Source organism: Rousettus aegyptiacus, unplaced genomic scaffold, assembly GCF_014176215.1.
Source record: "Rousettus aegyptiacus isolate mRouAeg1 unplaced genomic scaffold, mRouAeg1.p scaffold_m13_p_11, whole genome shotgun sequence".
NCBI classification, from domain to species: Eukaryota; Metazoa; Chordata; class Mammalia; order Chiroptera; family Pteropodidae; genus Rousettus; species Rousettus aegyptiacus.
This window is the reverse complement of record NW_023416286.1, coordinates 27,689,468-27,709,928: the sequence shown is the minus strand read 5'-3', so window position 1 is coordinate 27,709,928 and position 20,461 is coordinate 27,689,468. Positions and strand designations below refer to the sequence as shown.

Sequence of the window (20,461 nt, the reverse complement as noted above, 5' to 3'; positions counted from 1 at the left end):
GGATTGTTTTTTTAATTTCTCTGATAGTTTGTTATTAATGTATAGAAATGCAACAGATTTCTCTATTTTGTATCCTACGACTTTACTGATTCAGAGTTCTAACATATTTTTTGGTGAAGTATTTATGGTTTTCTATATATAGTATTATGCCATCTGCAAATAGTGATAGTTTCACTTCTTCCTTTCCAATTTGGATGCCTTTCTTGCCTAATTAGTCTGGCTAGGACTTCCAATACTATGTTGAGTGACCATTACTTTGAATTTTTCATCAGGTCAGTTACTTCCATTTCGTTAAGGTTTTATCTTCTGAATTTTTATCTTGTTATTTTGTTTAGAACATATTTCATTGTTTCATTTATCTCTACTCTCTGTGTTGGTTTCTATACATTGGATAAAACAGCCATCTCTCCCAATCTTGAAGTGCTGGCTTTGTATAGGAGATGAACCTTATTATTCAGCTCTGCCCTAGCTGTTGTTTCTCTCTCAAACCTTTGTGATTGCCCAAGCAGGCTGTTTTAATCTTTAATAGCTCTCAGTAGTTTGAGAGCGTGCCAAGAATAGCCAGCATCTCAGCACCTAGATTCACGCTTATTAGAAGCCAGACCCTCAGGCTGCAGTTTTAAAGAATATAAATATGCATAATCTTGTGGGACTAGAAGTATAAGCACCAGTCCCCCAACCCCCACCCCCCACGAGCCAGCCAATCTAGAGTCGTTTATTGAGCAGCAGTCGCAAAAATTGGGGCTCTAGATGAAGGTGCTAGACGAGTGTATAAGCTCCTGTCTGGGACATACCAGTAGTGAAGTAGAGAGTGAGTGCAAAGATGGCGTCTCCTGACCTACATTCCCTGAGAGCGCTCTGTAGCCTCTAGATGTGTGGCCAGCCTGAAGCCTGCTACTAAGGGCGAAGCTCTAAGACAAGCAGTTAAGCATCTTTCACTGAGAGGCTGGGGCTGTTTCAGTCTTCTGTCTGCAGTGTCCTGTGGGTGGTAGCATGCCAACAACTGTCTCTCCAATTGTTGCAGTCCTGTAGGACCCAGGAACGCAAGGCAATCAAGGGGTATCCCCTGAGTGGCAAACTGGGGCACCAGACGTGTGTGGAAGCTCTCCTCTGGTGCTCTGGAACACCCACAGAAAACACAGAGAGGGAGCACACAGATGGCACTTGCTGAAGAAAGAAAAAAAGGAAAAGATAAAGAAGATGGTTCCTAACAGCTTTAGCAAGCCAAAGCATGAAAGCATGGAAGATAGTGCCTGTTGGAAAGCAAAAAATAAAAGAAAAAAGAAAAAGGGCCACCTGTTGGCCTTGGCAAGGCAGAGGGATTGCAGGAAGATGGTGCCCACTAGCCTCTGTCCCCAAAGTTTCTCAGCAGACCCCTACTCTACAGACCAACACTTTAAAATTAGCAAACTGGTTTCTTTCACATAGATCTGGGGGCTTTTCAAAAGGCTGCTTTCGTGCTGGGGCGTGGGGTGGGTGAGTCTGCATGTGAGCCCTTTAAGAGTCATTCTTCAGTTCATCACAGCCCTGTGGGTTTCATAGGTACAAGCCCAGTCGGTCTTCAAAGCTATGTGTTTGGGGACTTGTCTCTCAGGTGCTGGTCTTAAAAGCTGGGGTTTCTGATGTAGGGTTTGAACCCTTGTTCCTCAGAGATATCTGAGTTCCAGTTCCCTTCCAATCTTGAATCACCATGCTGGGGGTTGTGGTTTATGGTGAGATTATGTCTGTGAATTGCCTACCTGATTTGAGGTGGTTTCCTTTCATTTCCCCTATGTGAAGGAGATGGGACGCTTTGCCAGTTCGTAGGATTTTTTTCAGAGAAACTGTTCCATACATAGCTGTAGGTTCAGTGTATCTATGGGAAGAGGTGCGTTCAGGATCTCTCTATGTTGCCATGTTGAATCAGAACCAATCGTTTCTTCTAATAACGGTATACAAAATTAAATAAATATTTGCTGACTCAAAAAAGATCACTGAAAACATGCATTCATATTGTTTTATTAATTTTTGACTTAGGAGTTTATACAAGAAATAGAAACTTTCGCCTGTATAAATCGTCAAAAATAGGAAAGCCCGTGGCTTTGGAGATTGCTGAAGATAACAAATTTTCTCTTACACAGTCAGATGTTTCTGAAGAAAATCAGTATTTCCTCTCTTCTTTGATCAGCAATGTCAGGTATATAGTATCATTTAAATCATTGTATTCATGAATATTTATTAAGCAGTGAATGGTTGTATAATACTAAAATGTGAATTGTGTAAATTCATTCTAAAGAAAAAAGTTCTTAAAATTCTTTTATCTATTAACTGAAACATAGTAAAATTTATTTTTTAACCACTTAGTATGCACTTTATATCCTTTTACAGTTATATTTTATATGTTTTCCAGTTTTTCTAAAATTATTAACATTTTTATAAAGGAGAAAATAGAAATTGGTTTTATTGCATTTGGAAATATACTGTTAACATGTCAATTTTTAATATATACACATGTGTAATTTACATAACTTCCAAAAGATATTTTTTGAGATTATACAGTATATCACCTGTTTTATCCATTCAATATTATATCATGAATATTTGCTAAGTTGGCAATTTGCCAACAGGTAATTGTAAATAAAAGTTTTAACATGTATATACTTTTCCATTATATTGATATATTCTAATTTGTTGTCAGTTCTGTTGCTGACCATTTGGTTTACATGTTTTGGTCATTTTTTAAAAATGAAAGACATCTTTCAATAGAAATATTTGCCTTTATTCCTTTTGATTCTGGGCTAGCAACTTTTATTAATCCAAAACATTAGAATCAGATTATATTGCTCAATTAACTTGCTCTTCCTTCGCCTTCCCTAGAAATAATCTTAAAGAGGAATTCCATTGAAATGAATTGTAATAAAAATATTTAAAATACATTGCTGTGGGCAAAAGTGTCTAGATGTTACCTGACAGCAGTTACCCAGGAAGGTGGGAAGATGAGTTGTTGTTCATGTATTTCTAGGCTGTTTGAGTTCTTTTATAACATATCTCAGAATATCAAAGTCTTAGTTTCCTTACCTTTAAAATGAAAATAATGTTAACATCTATCTTAGGGAGTTGTTATGAGGATTAAATAAGTTAAACTGTTCATGTAAAATATTTACAGCAGCACCTGGCACATAGTAACTGCTCAGTAAATATTAGTTGTTAGTAGTAATAGTTTCTGATATTCTAGAAGTAGCATGGTAGTGGTGTAAAAATTAGATGACTGTTGCTGCCCACTGTTGGCACCGGACTAAGGTCACATTTTATCATGTATTGAAAAGGAACACAGTTGCGTATAATATAGCCCCAAGTGTAGGTAATCTGATTACTACATCCCATTCCATAGTTCCAATATTAATTTCACAGAAGTGAAGAGTTCTACTGAATAGGGTTACTGCAATGGACTTTTGTGTACCCAAATAAATACCTGGTATTTTTCTTCCTGGAATGCAGAATTCTTCATGGTTATGAATGCATCTTTTATTTCAGTTAATTTTTATCTATTTTCCCTTTGCTCTCATCACACTTCCCTTCTCTTCCTATTAGACACACTTTAAAATCATTGTAACAAATATTTCAAGGGCTCTGGGGAATAGAATTATATTTCATTATAGTTACAGAAGTCCTAGAGTCCTCTGATTCACTCTATAGTTGAGGGAAGTATTTTGAATGATCACCAAACTACTCTTTTTATATAGGCTTTTGTAGGCAAATGTGGCATAAATGTCCTAGTACAATTAGCTGTTGAACAAAAGATTTTAATATGTAGCTACTTGAAATTGTTTCCTTTCTGTAGCCATGTCTCTCTAATTGTAATATAATGTTACTTTGTTCTTTGAACTTATTTTCTTCTTCAGATTCTCAGATACTTTACGAATTCTTACATGTGACACATCTCAGAATAAGCAGAAACAAGTTGAATATTTCAATAGTACCAGCACTTCAGGTAAGTTTAAGAAAATAATTTTCTATGAAAATTTAAGATACTAAATCTACTTTTGCCTCTAAAATCTTAAATATTTATATCTACTGATCTTTTAAAATGATTGGGTTTCCATCCAAAATGGAAAATGCATAAAAGATGTTTTTTTAAAAACTTATTCACTAATTTTCATTGGTTTTGAAAAAATATGAAAATAATGTAATTATTTGTATGAAATGAACACATATTAAGAAAAAAACCCTGAAAGTTCTTTACCCTCTGTCCTACAATCAAAGATAGGTAACCATAGTTTCCTATTTAACAAAGAGAGTTTTCCCTTTATTTCCAGTGATATGGAGAGCTTCTTCATTCTTTTAATGGCTGCATAATTTTTCATGAAATCTATATATTCTTCATTTTTACACTGAAGAACATAGAGGTTTTCCCCTAAGATTTCATATATAAACTCTTAAGTAAACATTTTTATATACATATTTTGGGCTATCATTATAACAGTGAAAAACTGAAAACTACAAAATGAGCTTGGTTACATACTATAAAATACTGTAGCTATTTAACTTAAATTTATAAAGCCTATGTAATATGGAGAATGCCCATTTATGATGTTGAGAAAAACTAAACTTATGAAGTGACTCAAGTTTATTAAAAAATATGGATAACATTTTCTTATATGTTTATTCTGATTAACAATTTCTAGACATCAATTTGGAGTTTCTCTCATTTCTGCTTTAATATATTTTCCAAATTTTTTCCAATTATGTATATTACTCTCATAAGTGAAATATAGGCTTTAAGAAGATTATTTATCTTCAAAGGTAGAATGAGATTTTAAATTATTCTGAATCATTTCAGTAGATTCTCAGATACAAAATATAACTGAATTGTCAGTGCCTTGCAACTAAAGACCACCAGAGCAAGCAGAGTCTATTACTGGCCACAGCAATGGAGAACGCACACCATAGGGAACCATAGGGCATCTCAGACTAAGTGTGTTAGAAAGGACTTAATATAGGACTCAGGCTTGAGTTAGGAGGTGCTTTTGAGAAGAGTCCAAGGAAGTATGACATTGTGTCGAATTAGGCGCCATCAGAGTCAGTTCTGTGATTGAATATCTTGTCAAATCTTATCTAAAAGGAAGGCAGACTATAGGGAGACTAAAGCTATAATTGGTAAAGCAGCAGCAGTTACTCGTACTATGTCATTTTTGTGGTTTGGAAAATGTTCAATTTGTGTCAAAAATAACTGTAGAGTGGTCTTGTTTTTATCTTAATTCATAGCCGAAAAGTGACCTTTCTGATGTTGCAGTTTTGCAAAATAGTTTATGATTAACAAGAGAACCCACGGGCTGAGCTATGAGTGCCTGGCCAGCAATACCAAGGACTAGCTCGTAGCACTAGGCCAGCTCCTGAATGTGTAAGGGGCTGCATTTCTCTATCAGAATGAAGAAAGTAATTGCAGTGATTATAAATAATTTCTATGCTAGCTAACATTTAATTGAATTGAAAGGTTTGGATTTTACCTGTTTCTTTGTAGGGTAACAAGAATCCATGACTAAAAGGGAAATTGCAAGACTAGCAGTAAAAAAACCAGGGGGATGGAGGTGCAAAATCCATAGTTGTACGGAACAACAACTTAAAATTTAACTCAACTTTAATTATTAATTTTTCTCTTTGTTGCAGTTGAAAACATTGAAGGTTTTCAGGGTTCACCATACCCTGAAATTGATGAATTTGTTCTTTCCTTGGTGAATAAGAATGGCATTAAAGGAGGTAAAGATAATCTTATTCTTTATTAACTGTTATTTGATAGAGTAAGAATACCTTAGAAACATTATTTGCATTTTAGGTATTCGGCATTGGAACTACTTTTTTCCAGAAGAATTATTGGTTTATGACATTTGTAAATATCGCTGGTGTGAAAACATTGGAAGAGCCCACAAGAGTAATAATATCATGTAAGTAATATTGTTTGTTAATGAGTTCTGTGTATTTAATCAGTATTATATTTTAAATGTTTATAATTTTTAAATTTGAGAATACAAAATTGATTTTTACAATTTAGTTATTCAATTTATATTTGTATTTAGTTATATTTAATGTGAGTCTTATTACCTTTTTTTGAGCCCATATATATTCATTTCTACTTTATTTGGTAAAAGAATCCTTTAGAGAGTATAATCTTGAGAAGACTAAGGTAGAATGCAAGTAGAGCTAAAACACAGTAGATAAATGAACAATAATGGAAGTGTGTCTCTCCTTTTTTATTGCCATTGGCCTTGGACACTTTATGGAGTCTAAATCAAAATCGAGCAAATTTGAGTAAGAAGGAAACTACTCAGTGTTGAGGTGGAGTTAAGGTTATGATAACACATTCAAGACAAAATATAGTATGGAAGAGAACCGGTATTTATTGGATGCTTACTATATATATCAGGCCCTGTTTTAGTTTTCTTTAAAATGCTCCTGGCAAAAGGAGAAGGATGAAGTAAAACCAGAAATAGAATTTTAAATATAAGGACATGGTTAGAATAGGGATAAAATAGAAACCCAATAGTTATCAGGTATGAGAAATTTGCTGTTTTATATTTAACCTCAAAGCTGAGGTGATTTATATTAAGCATGTACAGCACATGTGCCAGACATAAGAAAATGATCATGAAGCTTTTGCTAGAAAGCTAGAAAACATGTTGGGTAGCATGATTTAGTGCTGAACTTACATATATGTAGATTAGTTTAAAAAAATTTCAGAAAGTATATGTTCAATATATAACACTGTAACTTAGAAAAACACAAAGGAAAAAACTCACCTGTAGTTCAGAACCAGTGGTAACTGTGGTTATGACTTTGGTGTATCTTTCTAGTCTTTTTTTTCTATGCATCTAAGTTTATCAGGAAGTCATTATCATATGACTATCTTTTAACCTTTTGAAATTGTCAAGTCGCTGTATGTTTTTTTTTCTGAAGAATTGACAGGTTGTGTTATATAGACAAAATCTTTATACAATATATCATCCATATATATTGTATAATATATATCATGTACATTTTAAAGACAAACACTAAAATGACCGCTTGTCATATCGGCCTCCCATTAGAACTTGACCAAACCTCAGAAGCACCTTCTGGACCCACCCCTAATTTTTTCTTCTCTGGACATTAAATAGTTATTATCCTGGATTTTATGCTAATCTTTCCCTTGCTTTTTAAATTTATTTTTTTTCTGTATATATTTATATCCCCAGACAACATATTATTTCATTTTACGTGTTTTTTTATAATCTTATGTAAATTGGTCATTATTGTATTTAGGAGGTTCATCCATGTTGTAGCATTTTGCTTATTTCATTATTCTACAGTATGCCATTATATAAATAAAATATGCCAGTTTATTTGTCCTAATATGGACATTTGGGTTATTATGAATAATGAGGCTGTATTCTTGTACATATTGCCTAGTGCACATACGTGAGTTTCTCAAAATATATATCTAAAAGTAGAGTTGCTATGTCATAGACTATGCACATATTTAATTTTACTATTTTTATAAATGATCATGCTAATTTATACTCCCACCAGTAGTGTATTCAGATTTTCTATGGCTCCATATACTCACCAACACTTTAGTATTGTTAAATTTAAAAAATTTAGTTTGCTAATCTGTTGGGTATAAAATGATATTGTAGTTTCATATGAATTTCCCTGATTACTAATGGATTTGATTGGATTGTCAAACCACACTCATGAATCCAGGATTCTTACCCACTATCAAGCTTTGCTAAAAGAAACAAGAATCAAAAGCACAGGTGAAGCAAACCAAGGCTGGGGACATCTGGCATGCCTCCCCACATCCTTCCTGCACTAGATACTCTCACTCAGGTTGAAGCTGAGGTGGAAGTGAGAAGTCACCACAAACGGTAGGGAGAACTGAGGTTTTGAAACATCTGCATTTTATCATATAGTTATAATGTGTAACTATGCCTCCTAAATCCATAGACTCCAGGTTTATTTACCATATGCAGAAATCAGGAACATCTTGCAAAGAATATTCTATAGATAAGGTCTCTGTCCAGCAAATACCACTGGTTCCTGAACTTTTCAGTTCTTGATGCCCTTAGACACTTAGAAATTTTTTCACATTGCTCTGAGGCCAAAAGAAATACCTAACAGTTCTGTTTATAAATTTCGAACAGCTTAAAGTTGGTTTAAGCTGTTTTAGTCGCTCTTTGAAAAAACAATATTGGTCATTTGAAAGAAAATATTTTTCATTCTTTTTTTTATTGAAGCAGTGACATATAGCATTAGTTTCAGGTGTACAACATGACTTGATATTTACATACAGAAAAATGATCACAGTAAGTCTAGTTAACATCTGTCACTTTACCTAGCTACAAAATTTTTTTTATCTTTTAAGATTTAGTAATTTTCAGGTATGCAATACAGTATTAATTATAGTCACCATGCTGAACATTACATCCTCATGACTTATGTATAACTGGAAGTTTGTACCTTTTCACCCTTCTTAAATACAATCACTTTTAATTGAATATGTGTTTCTGAGCACTGCGTAACCTCTTAAACATTGGAATCAGATTGGACACTTGCCACCCCCACCATTATGTCTCATTCCACATTGTGTATAGTACTTTTTATCACAGCCACCACCAAAAATCCCAACTCTATAAAGATAGGACATCACTGAAAGAAATGAAGGTTGACATAATATTGAAGCCGTGAACTGCAGGGTCGTTTGCAAGTGCTTGACAGATGTCAGGTATCACTATATTTCCCTAGAAAGATGTAAGGGCCCTACACTGCCATGGGGCATTTTGGTGTACGGTTTGGGAACTGCAGCATATTAGTCTGTTTATTAGGAAGTCTATTATTGAAACATTTATGAGGCAATGAGACTGGGTCACCTACATTTTTCTCTTGGGTACATGTCTGACTACCACGTGGAACATCAGCCATTTTATGTTTCCTTGTCTATGATATATGGGAAGATTTTAAACTACTTAAATTTTACTTTTAGTGGTTATAGAATTATTAGGTTTTCTGCAACTTTTTAAGTTTACTTAGTTTGTCTAGTAATGGCCAAAATGCATAATACCCTTATATTTTTAGTATATTTTGCATTTGTAGTTATATCTGCACTTAATTTCTAATAATATGTCTATTTCTTTGATCAGTCTTACAAGAATTTAGTTTTTACATTTTGGCCTTTTTGATTTAAAAAATTTTAAGTTTTTTATTACTTCCTGCCTTTTATGTTATTAGGGTTTATTCTTTTGTTCTTTTTTTTGGTAAATAAGCTTTTCAGATTTGAAATTTCCCTCTAAAGATTACTTTAGCCTTATTTCACACATTTGAATATATATTTTCAATTCCATTCAGCTCTAACCATTTTCTAATTTCCATCATGATTTTCTTCCTTGAGTCATTGGTTATTTAGAAATGTTTTTAATTTCCAAGCGTTTCTGTTAAGCTGTCTTTTTGTTATTTCTAAGTAATTTGCTTGGGATCAGAGAATATGGTGTGAATGCTTTTAAATTTGATGATTCACATTGTATCTAGCATAGTAAATTTTTGTTATATGCTTATAAAGAACTTTTCATTATTTAAAGCAGTATTACATGCCTATATTCATATATCAATTTGTTAATTTGCTTTTTAATTGTTCAGATTTTCTGTATCCTTACTGAATTTTTTTGTGGTTATTGTATCAATTATCAAAAGAATGTTTTTTAAAATCTTGACTTAAAGTCCATTTTGTATATTTTTGGCAACCAGTTTTCTTTTGGTTGGTGTATATCTATTTCTATCCTTTTAAAGTTTTCTCTTTTAGTCTTACACATATCTCTTGTAAACAGCATGTAGCAAAATTTTGTTCTCTCTCCAGTCTTGGTATTAACAATTTTTTTTTTTTTTAACAAAGGATTTTAGTTGATCTGAAAAATGAAGTTTGGTATCAAAAATGTCATGACCCTGTATGTAAAGCAGAAAACTTCAAATCTAACCGTGAGTTATTAATTTTTACATTTACCAAACTGTAAAAATTAGATATCTGTATAAACAGTTTTACTATCTGATTCAGGTTTTCCATTACCTGCTGAAGTATGTCTCCTGTCTCTTCTCAAAGAGGTAAGTGCAGTTTTTAGTTTCTTTTTAGTAATCAGTTCTTGGTGCAGCTGTATAAATGACTGAGTCATGTCCAAATGAGTGCAGACAGCTTTTAAACAGTTTGGTACCTTGCTTTCACTTAGGATAATCACTATACTGTATTCCTATCTCAGCACATATCTGATAATATGCACCCCATTCTTTTTCACTGCTTCATAAGAAATTGCATAGATATCTAACTAATCCTAGACACAAGAAGTTTCTCCTGTTTTGCTTTACCAAAATATTCATCTTTGTGTTTCTTTAAACTATGTAGGAAGAATTTCTAGATATAGAATTGTCAAAGGGTATATGCATTTTTATTTTTGATATTATTAGTTTCTCCTGTTTTGCTTTACCAAAATATTCATCTTTGTGTTTCTTTAAACTATGTAGGAAGAATTTCTAGATATAGAATTGTCAAAGGGTATATGCATTTTTATTTTTGATTGCCAAACCAACATTTTCCATTAAAAACTTTTACTTACCCAAATAATTCACATTCATCATAGAAAAAAATTAGGAAATACATAAAAATCAAAAGGGCAAAAAACCATCCTCATTCATAATTTGGCCACTCAGAGATAACTGACGTAAATGTTTGGTATAATCTTCAAGAATTTTCATCTCATATTTTTTGAAGCCATATACACTATCACACATATTTTCAATAACATAGATTACCAAATTGTTCTCCATAAAAATGATTGGAAATTAAACTTCACAATTTGACAGCACCTATTTACATTTTTGCCAACATTGCTTATTTTTACTTTTTATTCTTTACCAAACTGGTAGGCAAAAAGTGTTATTTCAGTTTTAATTTACATTTATTAAAGAAGTGAATTTTTTTTTAGTATTACTATTTGTATTTCTGTTATAGATTGTAACTGTTCTCTGTCCACTCTATGCAGTCTTACTAATATTTTTACAAGAAGTTTAAGTTCTCTTGTCTATTATCTTCTGGACTGTTTAGTGATTTTTTTTCCCCCTACATCTATCAGCCTTGTTCTTTAAAGTCTTATGGTTGGAATAAAGGTTACCTGATATAAGCTGAATAAGTGCTTGGGTTTACATTCTGGATAACGGACTGGTACCTATTCAATTTTTTTTTTTTTTAAGTCTCCTTAAAACTAATACATTTAAGATTGAAATGGTAAAAATCTCATTTTTGGTCTGTAGAAACTGGAGATGAAATAGCTGATTGCCAGATTCCCTGGTAAACTAAGTTAAAAGTGTTTTTGAAATAACCAGGAACAGATTAAAAAGAAAATAAACTTCACCCCTAAGAAGAGAAGGAGTATCCTTGTTTGGAGTATTTTGATGCATGTTTTTGGTTTCAGTGAGTTATTTTTTTCCAGTAATACCTGAAAAATGCCAAGTTGAAGTACTTTTGGTATACAGTTTACCACTGCTTGGATATAACTTGTTTTTTTTAAAAAACAACAAAACAGTATAATGAACACCCATGTACCTATCATTTAGTTTTAATGTTAACATTTTGTTATTTCTGCTTCATCTGTTTTTAGTATTTTAAATGAAATCACCAATCATTGTTACTTGCCTCTTTTTCTATTGCATTGATCATCTTAGTTTTGAAACATTTTTATTTTAAAAAGCTTTATTATGGAAGTGTTCTACAAGAACAAGGAACTTTCCTGCATGCCCTTCAACTAGATTTGCCATTTGGTCACATTTGTTTTCTTTTTCTCCTGTATTATTTTTTGTGAATCGTTGTCATTTTGGGCTGCTGTAACAATAGCATATCCTGGGTGGCTTAAAAACAACAAATTTCTTACAGTTCTGGAGGCTGGGAAATTGAAGATCAAGATGCTGGCAGCTTTGATTTCTGTTGAGAGCCAGTTTCCTGGGCCATAGGCATCTTCGTCACATGGCAGTAGGGATGAGAGAGCTCTCTATGGTCTTTTATAAGGGTGCTTCCTATTCATGAGGCCTCTCCCCTCAAGATCTATTCAGTTCCAAAAGGCCTTACTTCCAAATAACCATCACACTGAGGGGACACAGTCCATAACAGATCTCTTGAGAGGTTACAAACATCAAAATCTATCATCTCTTTTTAAGCATGTAGCTGAAGAATGACATTTTTATATCACTATGGTAAAATTATTAAATTCAGAAAATTTAATGTTAATACAATACTGTTATCTAATATATAATCCAGTCATATTGACAATTGTCTTAAAATTTATAACAATTTTTTTCAACCCATGTTAACGTTTTAGATATTTTATAAATAGGGAACTAAGTCTGTTAAAATAGCAGATAAAGTTTTCAACTTGCCATCAGCTAGACTATTCACTTTTGAAAAAATTCCATCTACCCTTGCTCTAGTACATCTGTGTTTATTTAACAGGATGTACTGCAGGCACCTCCAAATTTGGGATTTCAAGAGTGAGCTACAAAGGCAGCAATATTTGAATTAATAAATTCATTCCCATGTTGACTGTCTCGGACAATATCATATAGCATATTCATTTTAATACCTGTTGAACTGGTCTTAATACCTTAATTCGACATTGATTGATACAGTATTATCACATTCTAACTGAATAACCTGTATTTTCTTCCTATCTCAATCTCCTTTTTGGAACTAAAGGAAGAAGAGCTTCCAACAGATGAAACAATGAATAATGAAACCAAGAATCCATATAAGCCATCTAGTACATTGTCAAAAGGTATATTTTCTGATCCAGAGTGGGATAATGGCATTGATGATGCTTATTTTTTGGAAGCGATTGAAGATGCTGAATTAGCAGATGCTGCAGAGAATAATCTGCTCAGTTATAATGAAATGGGTGAAATTCCTGATGAACTAATTACAGAAATATTATAATACCTATTTAATTGTGGACATTTATATGACCAAGCTGTAATTTGCCTGAAGATACATTTAATAACAAATTTTAGTAACTTATATTAACTAAATTATCTCTTTGCTTCCTAATTCTTGTTTTTCACTGATTAACCAAAGTTAGTCTGTGTTCACATCAGCTTAATTTTTCATGTTTGGGATTAGGTGTTAAGACACTAACCAGCAAGGTTAATTATGGCCTCCAAAACTACTAAACACTGGTGACAATGTCATACAACCAGCCTGAACAATTAGACATTCACTTTTTAAAATGTATGAGAATGTTGCTTTAACAATAAAAAGTTTCAGAAGGCAACAGGCAGTAGTAGCATGAGAGTAATCTTTAGGCACATTTTAGTAGACTGGTGTCATTTCTGGTCAAGGAGCTTTTCTAATTGATGGTTGATATTTTGCAGATGTCTTTCAGCTCCCAAAACAGTTCTTACTCTGAATAAGAGAGCTGGAAGGCTGGATGAATCATACTGTTGAAGGAAAATAATTTAGATTAACAAATACCAAAAACTTTCATAACCGTATTTTACATAGCTCAATATTATGACCAAATGCCAATTTCAAAAGAGCTTTCCATTAACTGTTCCTTTCCTTTTAAGAAAATGTATTTTAATCCATTTCTTTAGAACAGAATTTATAAATAAGATTGCAAGGGAACTGCTGTGCAAGGCCTGAGCTGATCTCATCCCAGACCAGTTGGTTTAAAGAACTGTGGAATCTGAATTGTTTAAAACTGGAAATCTTTCCTGGTACAGATCAAGACTGAGTTTGGGCAAGTCTGCTTGATTTCATGCCTATTTTAAACACAGAAAACTGTAAGGCAGGTTTATTTACCACAAAAACTGATGGAATGAATGCCAGACCCATAAAAGTTCATGAGAAAAACATCCACCATCTAGAGAAATTATTGAGATCAATTAAGTTGCCAGAATGTTCTTCAGACAAAATTAGAATACAACCCCTAGTCATGATTTTTTAATAATTAAAACCAAACTCCCTGCATATTGTATCTAAGGGTGACTAAATTCCCTTTACAGAATTTTATAATTTGTTAATGTGTTTTCAAAGAAGTGAAAATTAAGCAGGAAAGCTGTCAGACTCTACCACCCACATAATAGTGTAGTCTTTCTGGAATATAACCTACCATATTACTATGAAATTTAGTTAAGTATTTGAGGGCCTAATGTGTTTGAGCTACCATGGAGCACCTGCTCTCAGGGAGGGGTGAGGGGGAAAACTAGGAAGAGAGGTAAGACATATACCTAAATATCTACATTCTATAAAGCAAAAAGGACAGGCGCTACAAGAAAAGTGCAAAAGATACTGAGGGCATGCAAAAAACAAGCTGTTAGCAAGAGTAGTATATTCCAAATAGAGTCACTGAATCTCCATTTTCACCAAAGGTATGCTCAAATTCAGTCAGTGCTCTTAATTTCTCCAAGTTCAGCGGCCAAATCCCCAACTCCAAATAAGCTTTAGACTAGTTGGATACTGTTGCAGGAAAAAATAATTTTAAAACAGTTTCCAGATCTCTAATCTATAAAGAAACCTTAGATTCAGGAGAATTAAACTTTTAGATCAATGTCAAAAACTTGAATTTAGAAGTGAAGAATACAAGTATGATCATAAAAAATATGTATAATACAAATATATAATTTTCTTCTGTAACAAAAACAGACTTAATAATAGATTTCTATTAATCTGACTTGGTTCTCGAGACAATAGCAGTCTACAGCAAAAATCCAAAAGCAACTATAAAATTAAAATAGCCTACCACACTTTCTTAGATATATCCTTTTAATGTTTCTCAGCTTCTAAAATTACACCTACCAGATAAAAAGGATACTAGAAACGTGGGATGAACAAAAGAGATTGGTTTTTAAAACATGTTTGAATGGTCTTCCATTAATGACATAATAAAGCAAAGCACAGTTGTTCATTTGAGATCTGTACACAAAGGATACACTCTCTTAATGAGATCCAGTATTATGTAGTGTAAATGCCTTAATAAAATCAGTGTTTCTGGATTTTTCTCCACTCCTCCAGCCTTAAGTAGCTAAAGAAGTGATGATATAACAAGTTTTCCACCAATTTAGAGTGATGCTCTTTTGGGTAGACTGTAATGTTGCATCTACATTTCTCTTTCCTCAGAGCTTCTGGTACTCAGCATGCAATGGCCTTGTATCTTCATAAAAATCGAACTTACCGTTTCCTTTACATTTTGTTCTCTCTCACAAGTATCTGAATAATCTTGATGAAGCTGTTTTAAATTAGATAAGAAATACGCTGCGTTCTTAAAAGAAGATTTTCTCTCCTTAAGTTCGTCATATTTTACTTGTAGTTGCTTCAGCTGTGGTTCTAACCTAAAACAGAAAGTAGTTTTCCTAAAAATAAATAGCATAACAAAGTGTAACAGCCTATATAGTGTATGCAACAGAGTATGTTAAGTATACTGAGTAAAGTTAGAAAAAATTAGGGGAAGTGGACTAGAAGTTGAAGATATCTGTGGCTCAAAATATGAATATGTAAATATTCTAAATTTCAATTTAAAATACAGATGAAACTGAAATATGAAGCCCACAAAAGAATATACCCTATATATCCTAAAATTCGTCTGGTCATTTTTAGGGTCTCAGGAACTGATTTAAAATCTAACTTGGTTAACATTTTAGAGCCTCAGGCAGGAATAGACAAGCATGGCAGTTTAATAGCAAAAGAGGGACAAAAAGCCTTCCCTTTGCCCCTTCCAAAAACCAGTGGGGGAAAAAATTGTGTTACCTTGGGCAAACTGCTTTCTCTGTGGCTTAGTTTCTTAACCAAGAAGATAAAAAGGGATAATTTGGGTTTTATGGACCAATAAATAAAAGGAAGGAGTAAGGCTGCCAACTTTTTACTCTCAGAAAGATATAAAAAGCAACTCCCCTCTAATATGATTTTATTTTTAAAAAGTCTTTTTAACAGGACTTGTGCAACATTCTAGAAAACTCACAATTGTGTTGGCAGGGCTGTGGTCAGGAGTGTAAGACTTGGAATCAGTCTTTGGGTATCTGGTCCTGGCTCCCTCACTTCCTAGGAATGTACCTGTGGGTTGTTACCTACCTGTACCTTAAGTTTTTCACATTTAAAGTTAAAATAATGATATACCACATTTTTTTCTATGTTTCCAAAATGTACAGGCATACCTCATTATATTGTGCCTCATTTATTGCACATAATGGATGTTGCATTTTTACAAATTGCAGGCAAGGCCTTCCACCAGCAAAGATCACAACTAGTTTTATTCAAATATTTGCTTTATTGCAGTGGTCTAGAACCAGATCTGCAATATCTCCGAGGTATGCCTGTACTTCGCAACTTCCAAAATTATATCTAGAAAAAGAACCAAAGAGGCTGGTCTTTAAAACTTGCCTGAGTCTTATTATATAGCCTTATTAAAAGCTATAATACCCTGTCTCACAGGATTATGATGATTAATGAGTTAATATAATGCATTTTGGACAGTGCCCAGCATACATAGGAAGTGTTACCTATCATATTCTCTTTAAATTTATTTTGGCCTGGGCCAATGAAAACTATCATGGGCCAACACCTGTCCATAGACTAGATTTGGAAACCAGTGGACTAGATAATCACTTCATCCTTCTCCTAAACTTCTGTGGCAGTCTCTTTAAAACTTAGTAATTATAGGCTGTCTTTTCTACTACTACTTTCTCAAGCTATTTGAAACTCTTGAAGAGCAGAGAGCATATCTGATACTGCTTATTATTCTACTGCTTAACTCTTACTCTACCAACTTACACAACAGTCCTGGCTGTACTGAAAAGCCTCAAAAATTACTAGTTAGTTGCCCAACAATGTAGTGTGCTCCATCCAGTCTTCCTAACTAGACCATGGGGACAGCCTTAGCGGAAGGATTACACTCATTTGTAAATGAAGTAACTGAGGCCCTAAGAGGGTAAGTAATCTGACCAAGGTTACACAGCCAGTAAGTGGCAGAGCCTGGATCTAAACCCTGGCAGTCTAGTTCTAGAGTCTATGCGTTATATTCTAATAATCACGCTGCCTCTCAGGCCAGAGTTGAGAGATCTGATAGCAAATAGATCATTGCTGAATTCTCCTTTGCTAAAATCTTCTCCAACTCTGTAGTATAACTTGTCTTCATTGAGCTTCCAATCTCAAAGAAAACCCAGGATTTTAATGCAACACACCAGCAAGTTTTACTGTCCCAAAATCATATCATAATCCTTCCATGTAAGGTCTAAAAGAGGGTTTCGATATTATCTTACCGAAGCAGTTCATCCTGGACTTCAATCAAACGTTGCCTTTTCTTTTCAATATCTGAAATAATCTTAATACAGTAATTTGTTAATTTCATAAATGTTTGAACACCTCCGTGTACACTGTGCCAGGTATTGAGAATTCAGTGAGAAACAAGACAAACCCCATTCTTTGCATCATGGGACTTTGGTCTAATAGGGAAGACAGACATTACATACACATGGCACGCAATTACAACTTCTGATACATTCTGTGAAGGAAAAGAACAGGGAAGTGTGGGAAACTGCACAGGACCATTGACTCTAGGACTTGGAAGTGGGGGCCAGAGCTTTACTACCCTGTGAGATGTAAAGGGAGGATTTTCAGTTTTATCTAGGTACACTAGGAAAATATTGGTGTATCATGATACATCTGTATTTAAAAAAAAATGTTCAGTATATTAGTTACTATCTACTATTCCATTGCTAGACACTCAGATTGTTCCTATTTGTTTATAAGCAATGCAGAGTTGACCAATAAGAGATTAAACCAAAGGAAAACAATAGCAGCAAAGGCTTATAATCATCGGAAGGAAAATGTATATGTTTACAATCCATTTCTATTATAAACGTAGGGGAAGCTGTTCTTCCACTCCTAGATTCACTCAAGTTTAGAGCTAGAACTTCAGAGGTCATCTGATCAAACCAAAAATAGGGAAGGGAAGGGAAGACCTAGTGGTTACTGGTTTGTTTCTCTTTGCATACCTAGTGGTGTACAGTTTTCAAAAAGGTGTCACAACACTGAAGTAGCAGAACCAGGATAAGAAATGAGGTCTCTTTGCCCTTAACCCAGTATTCTTCCCAGGTTGTCCTTTTATGTGGGAAAGTTCTTTATTCTAAAGGGCTTTTTGACATCCACACAAGCAATAATTACACATTATTTAATACTTATCCAAATAAGTCATAATTTGGGGCTTCATAGCCATTTTTAGGTTAACTAGGATCCCATTCCCTTGCATGCATCAACAGTACTAAAACATAAGATCAACCAAATAAAAGGCTGACTAAAAGATAAAAATCTTGGACAAACTTAAGGTCATAAAACTCGGAATCAGGTCTGCTTAAGAGTATATGCTTGTAATCACAAGTGATTTACCTTAGCATTCTTCCTTTTCAGCGTTTTCAACATTTGGATTTCTTTAAGCTACACAAAACAAAAAACAAATATGTGCATGGCATTTTCCAAAATTAAACATTTATTTACAATATATCACATTTAGTTTAAAACATGTGAAATACGGATAGGTCTAATGAGTTATTTACCACATTGCAAGCAAATGTAATCCTTTATAACTGTTGCCTCAGGATTAGTAAAAAAGATTTAGATCAATAGATTTATGTCCATGAACTTACCATTTTGATGAGTTCTTCTTTCATAGTAGAATGAAATTTGTTGATGGCTTCCTTGCAAATTTTAGATTCTATATTTTGTCTGTAGCAGAATTTTTTAAAAAAGATCAAACTGGGTATCTTGAAAAGTATGTTTCATTTGCTTAGCACATCAACACACAATTTGGCATACACCATTTTGACTATCCAAGATAGCATGGTTAGCTTGCAGCCCTTTCTTGGCTTAAAAAAATACTGAAAATGTCTCAACAAAATCTAAAGAATAGGAAATATTTTTTCTTAAAATCTCAAGTTATGTGGTCATCTTAACTCTGACACTGGCCACATCCACAGGTGATACCAAGTGATGAGGAAATGCTTACAGCCAACCTATCTTTTCCTGTCCCCTGATCCAGTGACCATCAGACTTTAGCCCCTCCCTTCCTGTCTGCTAACAACTGGAGGAATAATTGTATAACACATTTGGAATAACCAACTAGTATGTTGCCAAAAGCCGGCTGTCTAATTCTTCGAAACTATAAACCTGACCCCCCAAAAAGAAACAAATTCAAGTCCCTGATATCAGGAAGAAGAGTCCGGTCTCACAGTCTGGCATAGGCTGAACGGCAGACACAGTGACTGTGCAGCAGCAGCGCTTTGGCAGGGCTGTAGCTAGACCCTACTCTGCGTCAGCACAGAAGGGGACTATGATTTAAATTGTCCTTTTAATTGAAAGTAATAAATCTCTTGTGTAAGTAACAGGTACTTTACAAAGTTATTTTTTTCTTGGGGCAATCCATGAGGAAAAGTCACCTAAAAGAAGGGGACCAAACTCATGGCCTAATTCATCAGAAGCTAAGCATGTACAAGAGAATGCCTGTAGTTTTTAATACGGATCTTTGTTCTCATCATGAAATGGGTGTTAAAAGGTATTTCTAGTGACATCAGCAAGATGATAGAATAGGAAGTCCCAGACCTCCTCCTCCCACAGGGAAACCAATTTAACAACTACATACAGTCCAAAAAGCCTTTATGGGAAGCCCCAAATTAAGTTGTAGTGCACTAGGCACGTTCAAAGTCAAGAACAGCCACACTGAAACAGATAAGAAAAGTTATTTTATATCACTAGAGACAGCCCTCCTCCCAAGCCAGCACAGCTCAGTTCTATTGAGAGGTGAAGCTCAGTTCATGGTTTCTCCCTTGGGAAAGAAAGAGAAGAGCAATAACCTGGCTTTTCAAAGTGCTGAATGAGGAACTCCTTTCTGTCTTGCCTGACTTGGAGCACTGATAAGAAACCAGCATACTATGGATGCCTGAGGGCCATGGATAACAAAGGAGCTCAGCAGCTTGTTGCAGTAAGAGAACCAGCAACACTGTACCCAGGGGCTAGCACTGCTCAGCAGGATCGGGAAAAATGGCCCAGCTTGTGCCTTTAGCCTTAGGAGGGAAAGAGTAGAATGTCACCCAACATTCTAGTTTTTAGGGGACAGCTGCCTGAGGGAATGATTTATGTCACCTGAATTGGAGCACTGGCGGGAACTGACATAGTTTGGATGCCTGCAGTCAAAAAGAACAAAGAAAGTTCAGCAACTTGATGAAGAACCAGGGAACTAAAGTACCACAGACAGACACCAGAGGGAGCCCCAATATTTAGAGATTTCAGTCTTCTGAAAAAGAAAGATGCAAACCTCTCTAGTTGGGAAATTACACAAGACCAAAGAAGATATATCCCCAGAAAAGGACAGAGAACCCCTCCCCACCCCCACAATCTTTACTCAGGCTGACTGGTGAAGGTCTTCTCCTGTACAAA

The 20,461-nt window shown here is 34.3% G+C and overlaps 2 protein-coding genes across 12 annotated transcripts in view; one reads left to right on the top strand and one right to left on the bottom strand.

Moving 5' to 3' along the window:
• The window catches only part of PRIMPOL (primase and DNA directed polymerase), a 37,095-nt gene extending 22,062 nt beyond the window's left edge, over positions 1–15,033 (top strand). For 6 of the 7 annotated variants that reach the window (XM_016143985.2, XM_016143983.2, XM_016143987.2 and 3 more), the window contains 7 exons: positions 2,017–2,176; positions 3,882–3,970; positions 5,647–5,736; positions 5,813–5,921; positions 9,899–9,981; positions 10,058–10,104; positions 12,740–15,033. In XM_016143985.2, coding sequence (XP_015999471.2) covers positions 2,017–2,176; positions 3,882–3,970; positions 5,647–5,736; positions 5,813–5,921; positions 9,899–9,981; positions 10,058–10,104; positions 12,740–12,976 — 815 coding nt within the window. In that variant the 3' untranslated portion in view covers positions 12,977–15,033. The remainder of the gene's footprint in view (positions 1–2,016; positions 2,177–3,881; positions 3,971–5,646; positions 5,737–5,812; positions 5,922–9,898; positions 9,982–10,057; positions 10,105–12,739) is intronic. The other variant, XM_016143988.2, reaches the window with a different exon arrangement.
• Positions 9,243–20,461, bottom strand: part of CENPU (centromere protein U) — a 37,811-nt gene continuing 26,592 nt past the window's right edge. For 3 of the 5 annotated variants that reach the window (XM_016143989.2, XM_016143990.2, XM_036228669.1), the window contains exons 9-13: positions 18,676–18,754; positions 18,419–18,466; positions 17,293–17,354; positions 15,213–15,390; positions 9,243–13,476 (exon numbers count right to left, since the gene is read on the bottom strand). In XM_016143989.2, coding sequence (XP_015999475.1) covers positions 13,363–13,476; positions 15,213–15,390; positions 17,293–17,354; positions 18,419–18,466; positions 18,676–18,754 — 481 coding nt within the window. In that variant the 3' untranslated portion in view covers positions 9,243–13,362. The remainder of the gene's footprint in view (positions 13,477–15,212; positions 15,391–17,292; positions 17,355–18,418; positions 18,467–18,675; positions 18,755–20,461) is intronic. The other 2 variants (XM_016143991.2, XM_016143992.2) reach the window with 1 other exon arrangement.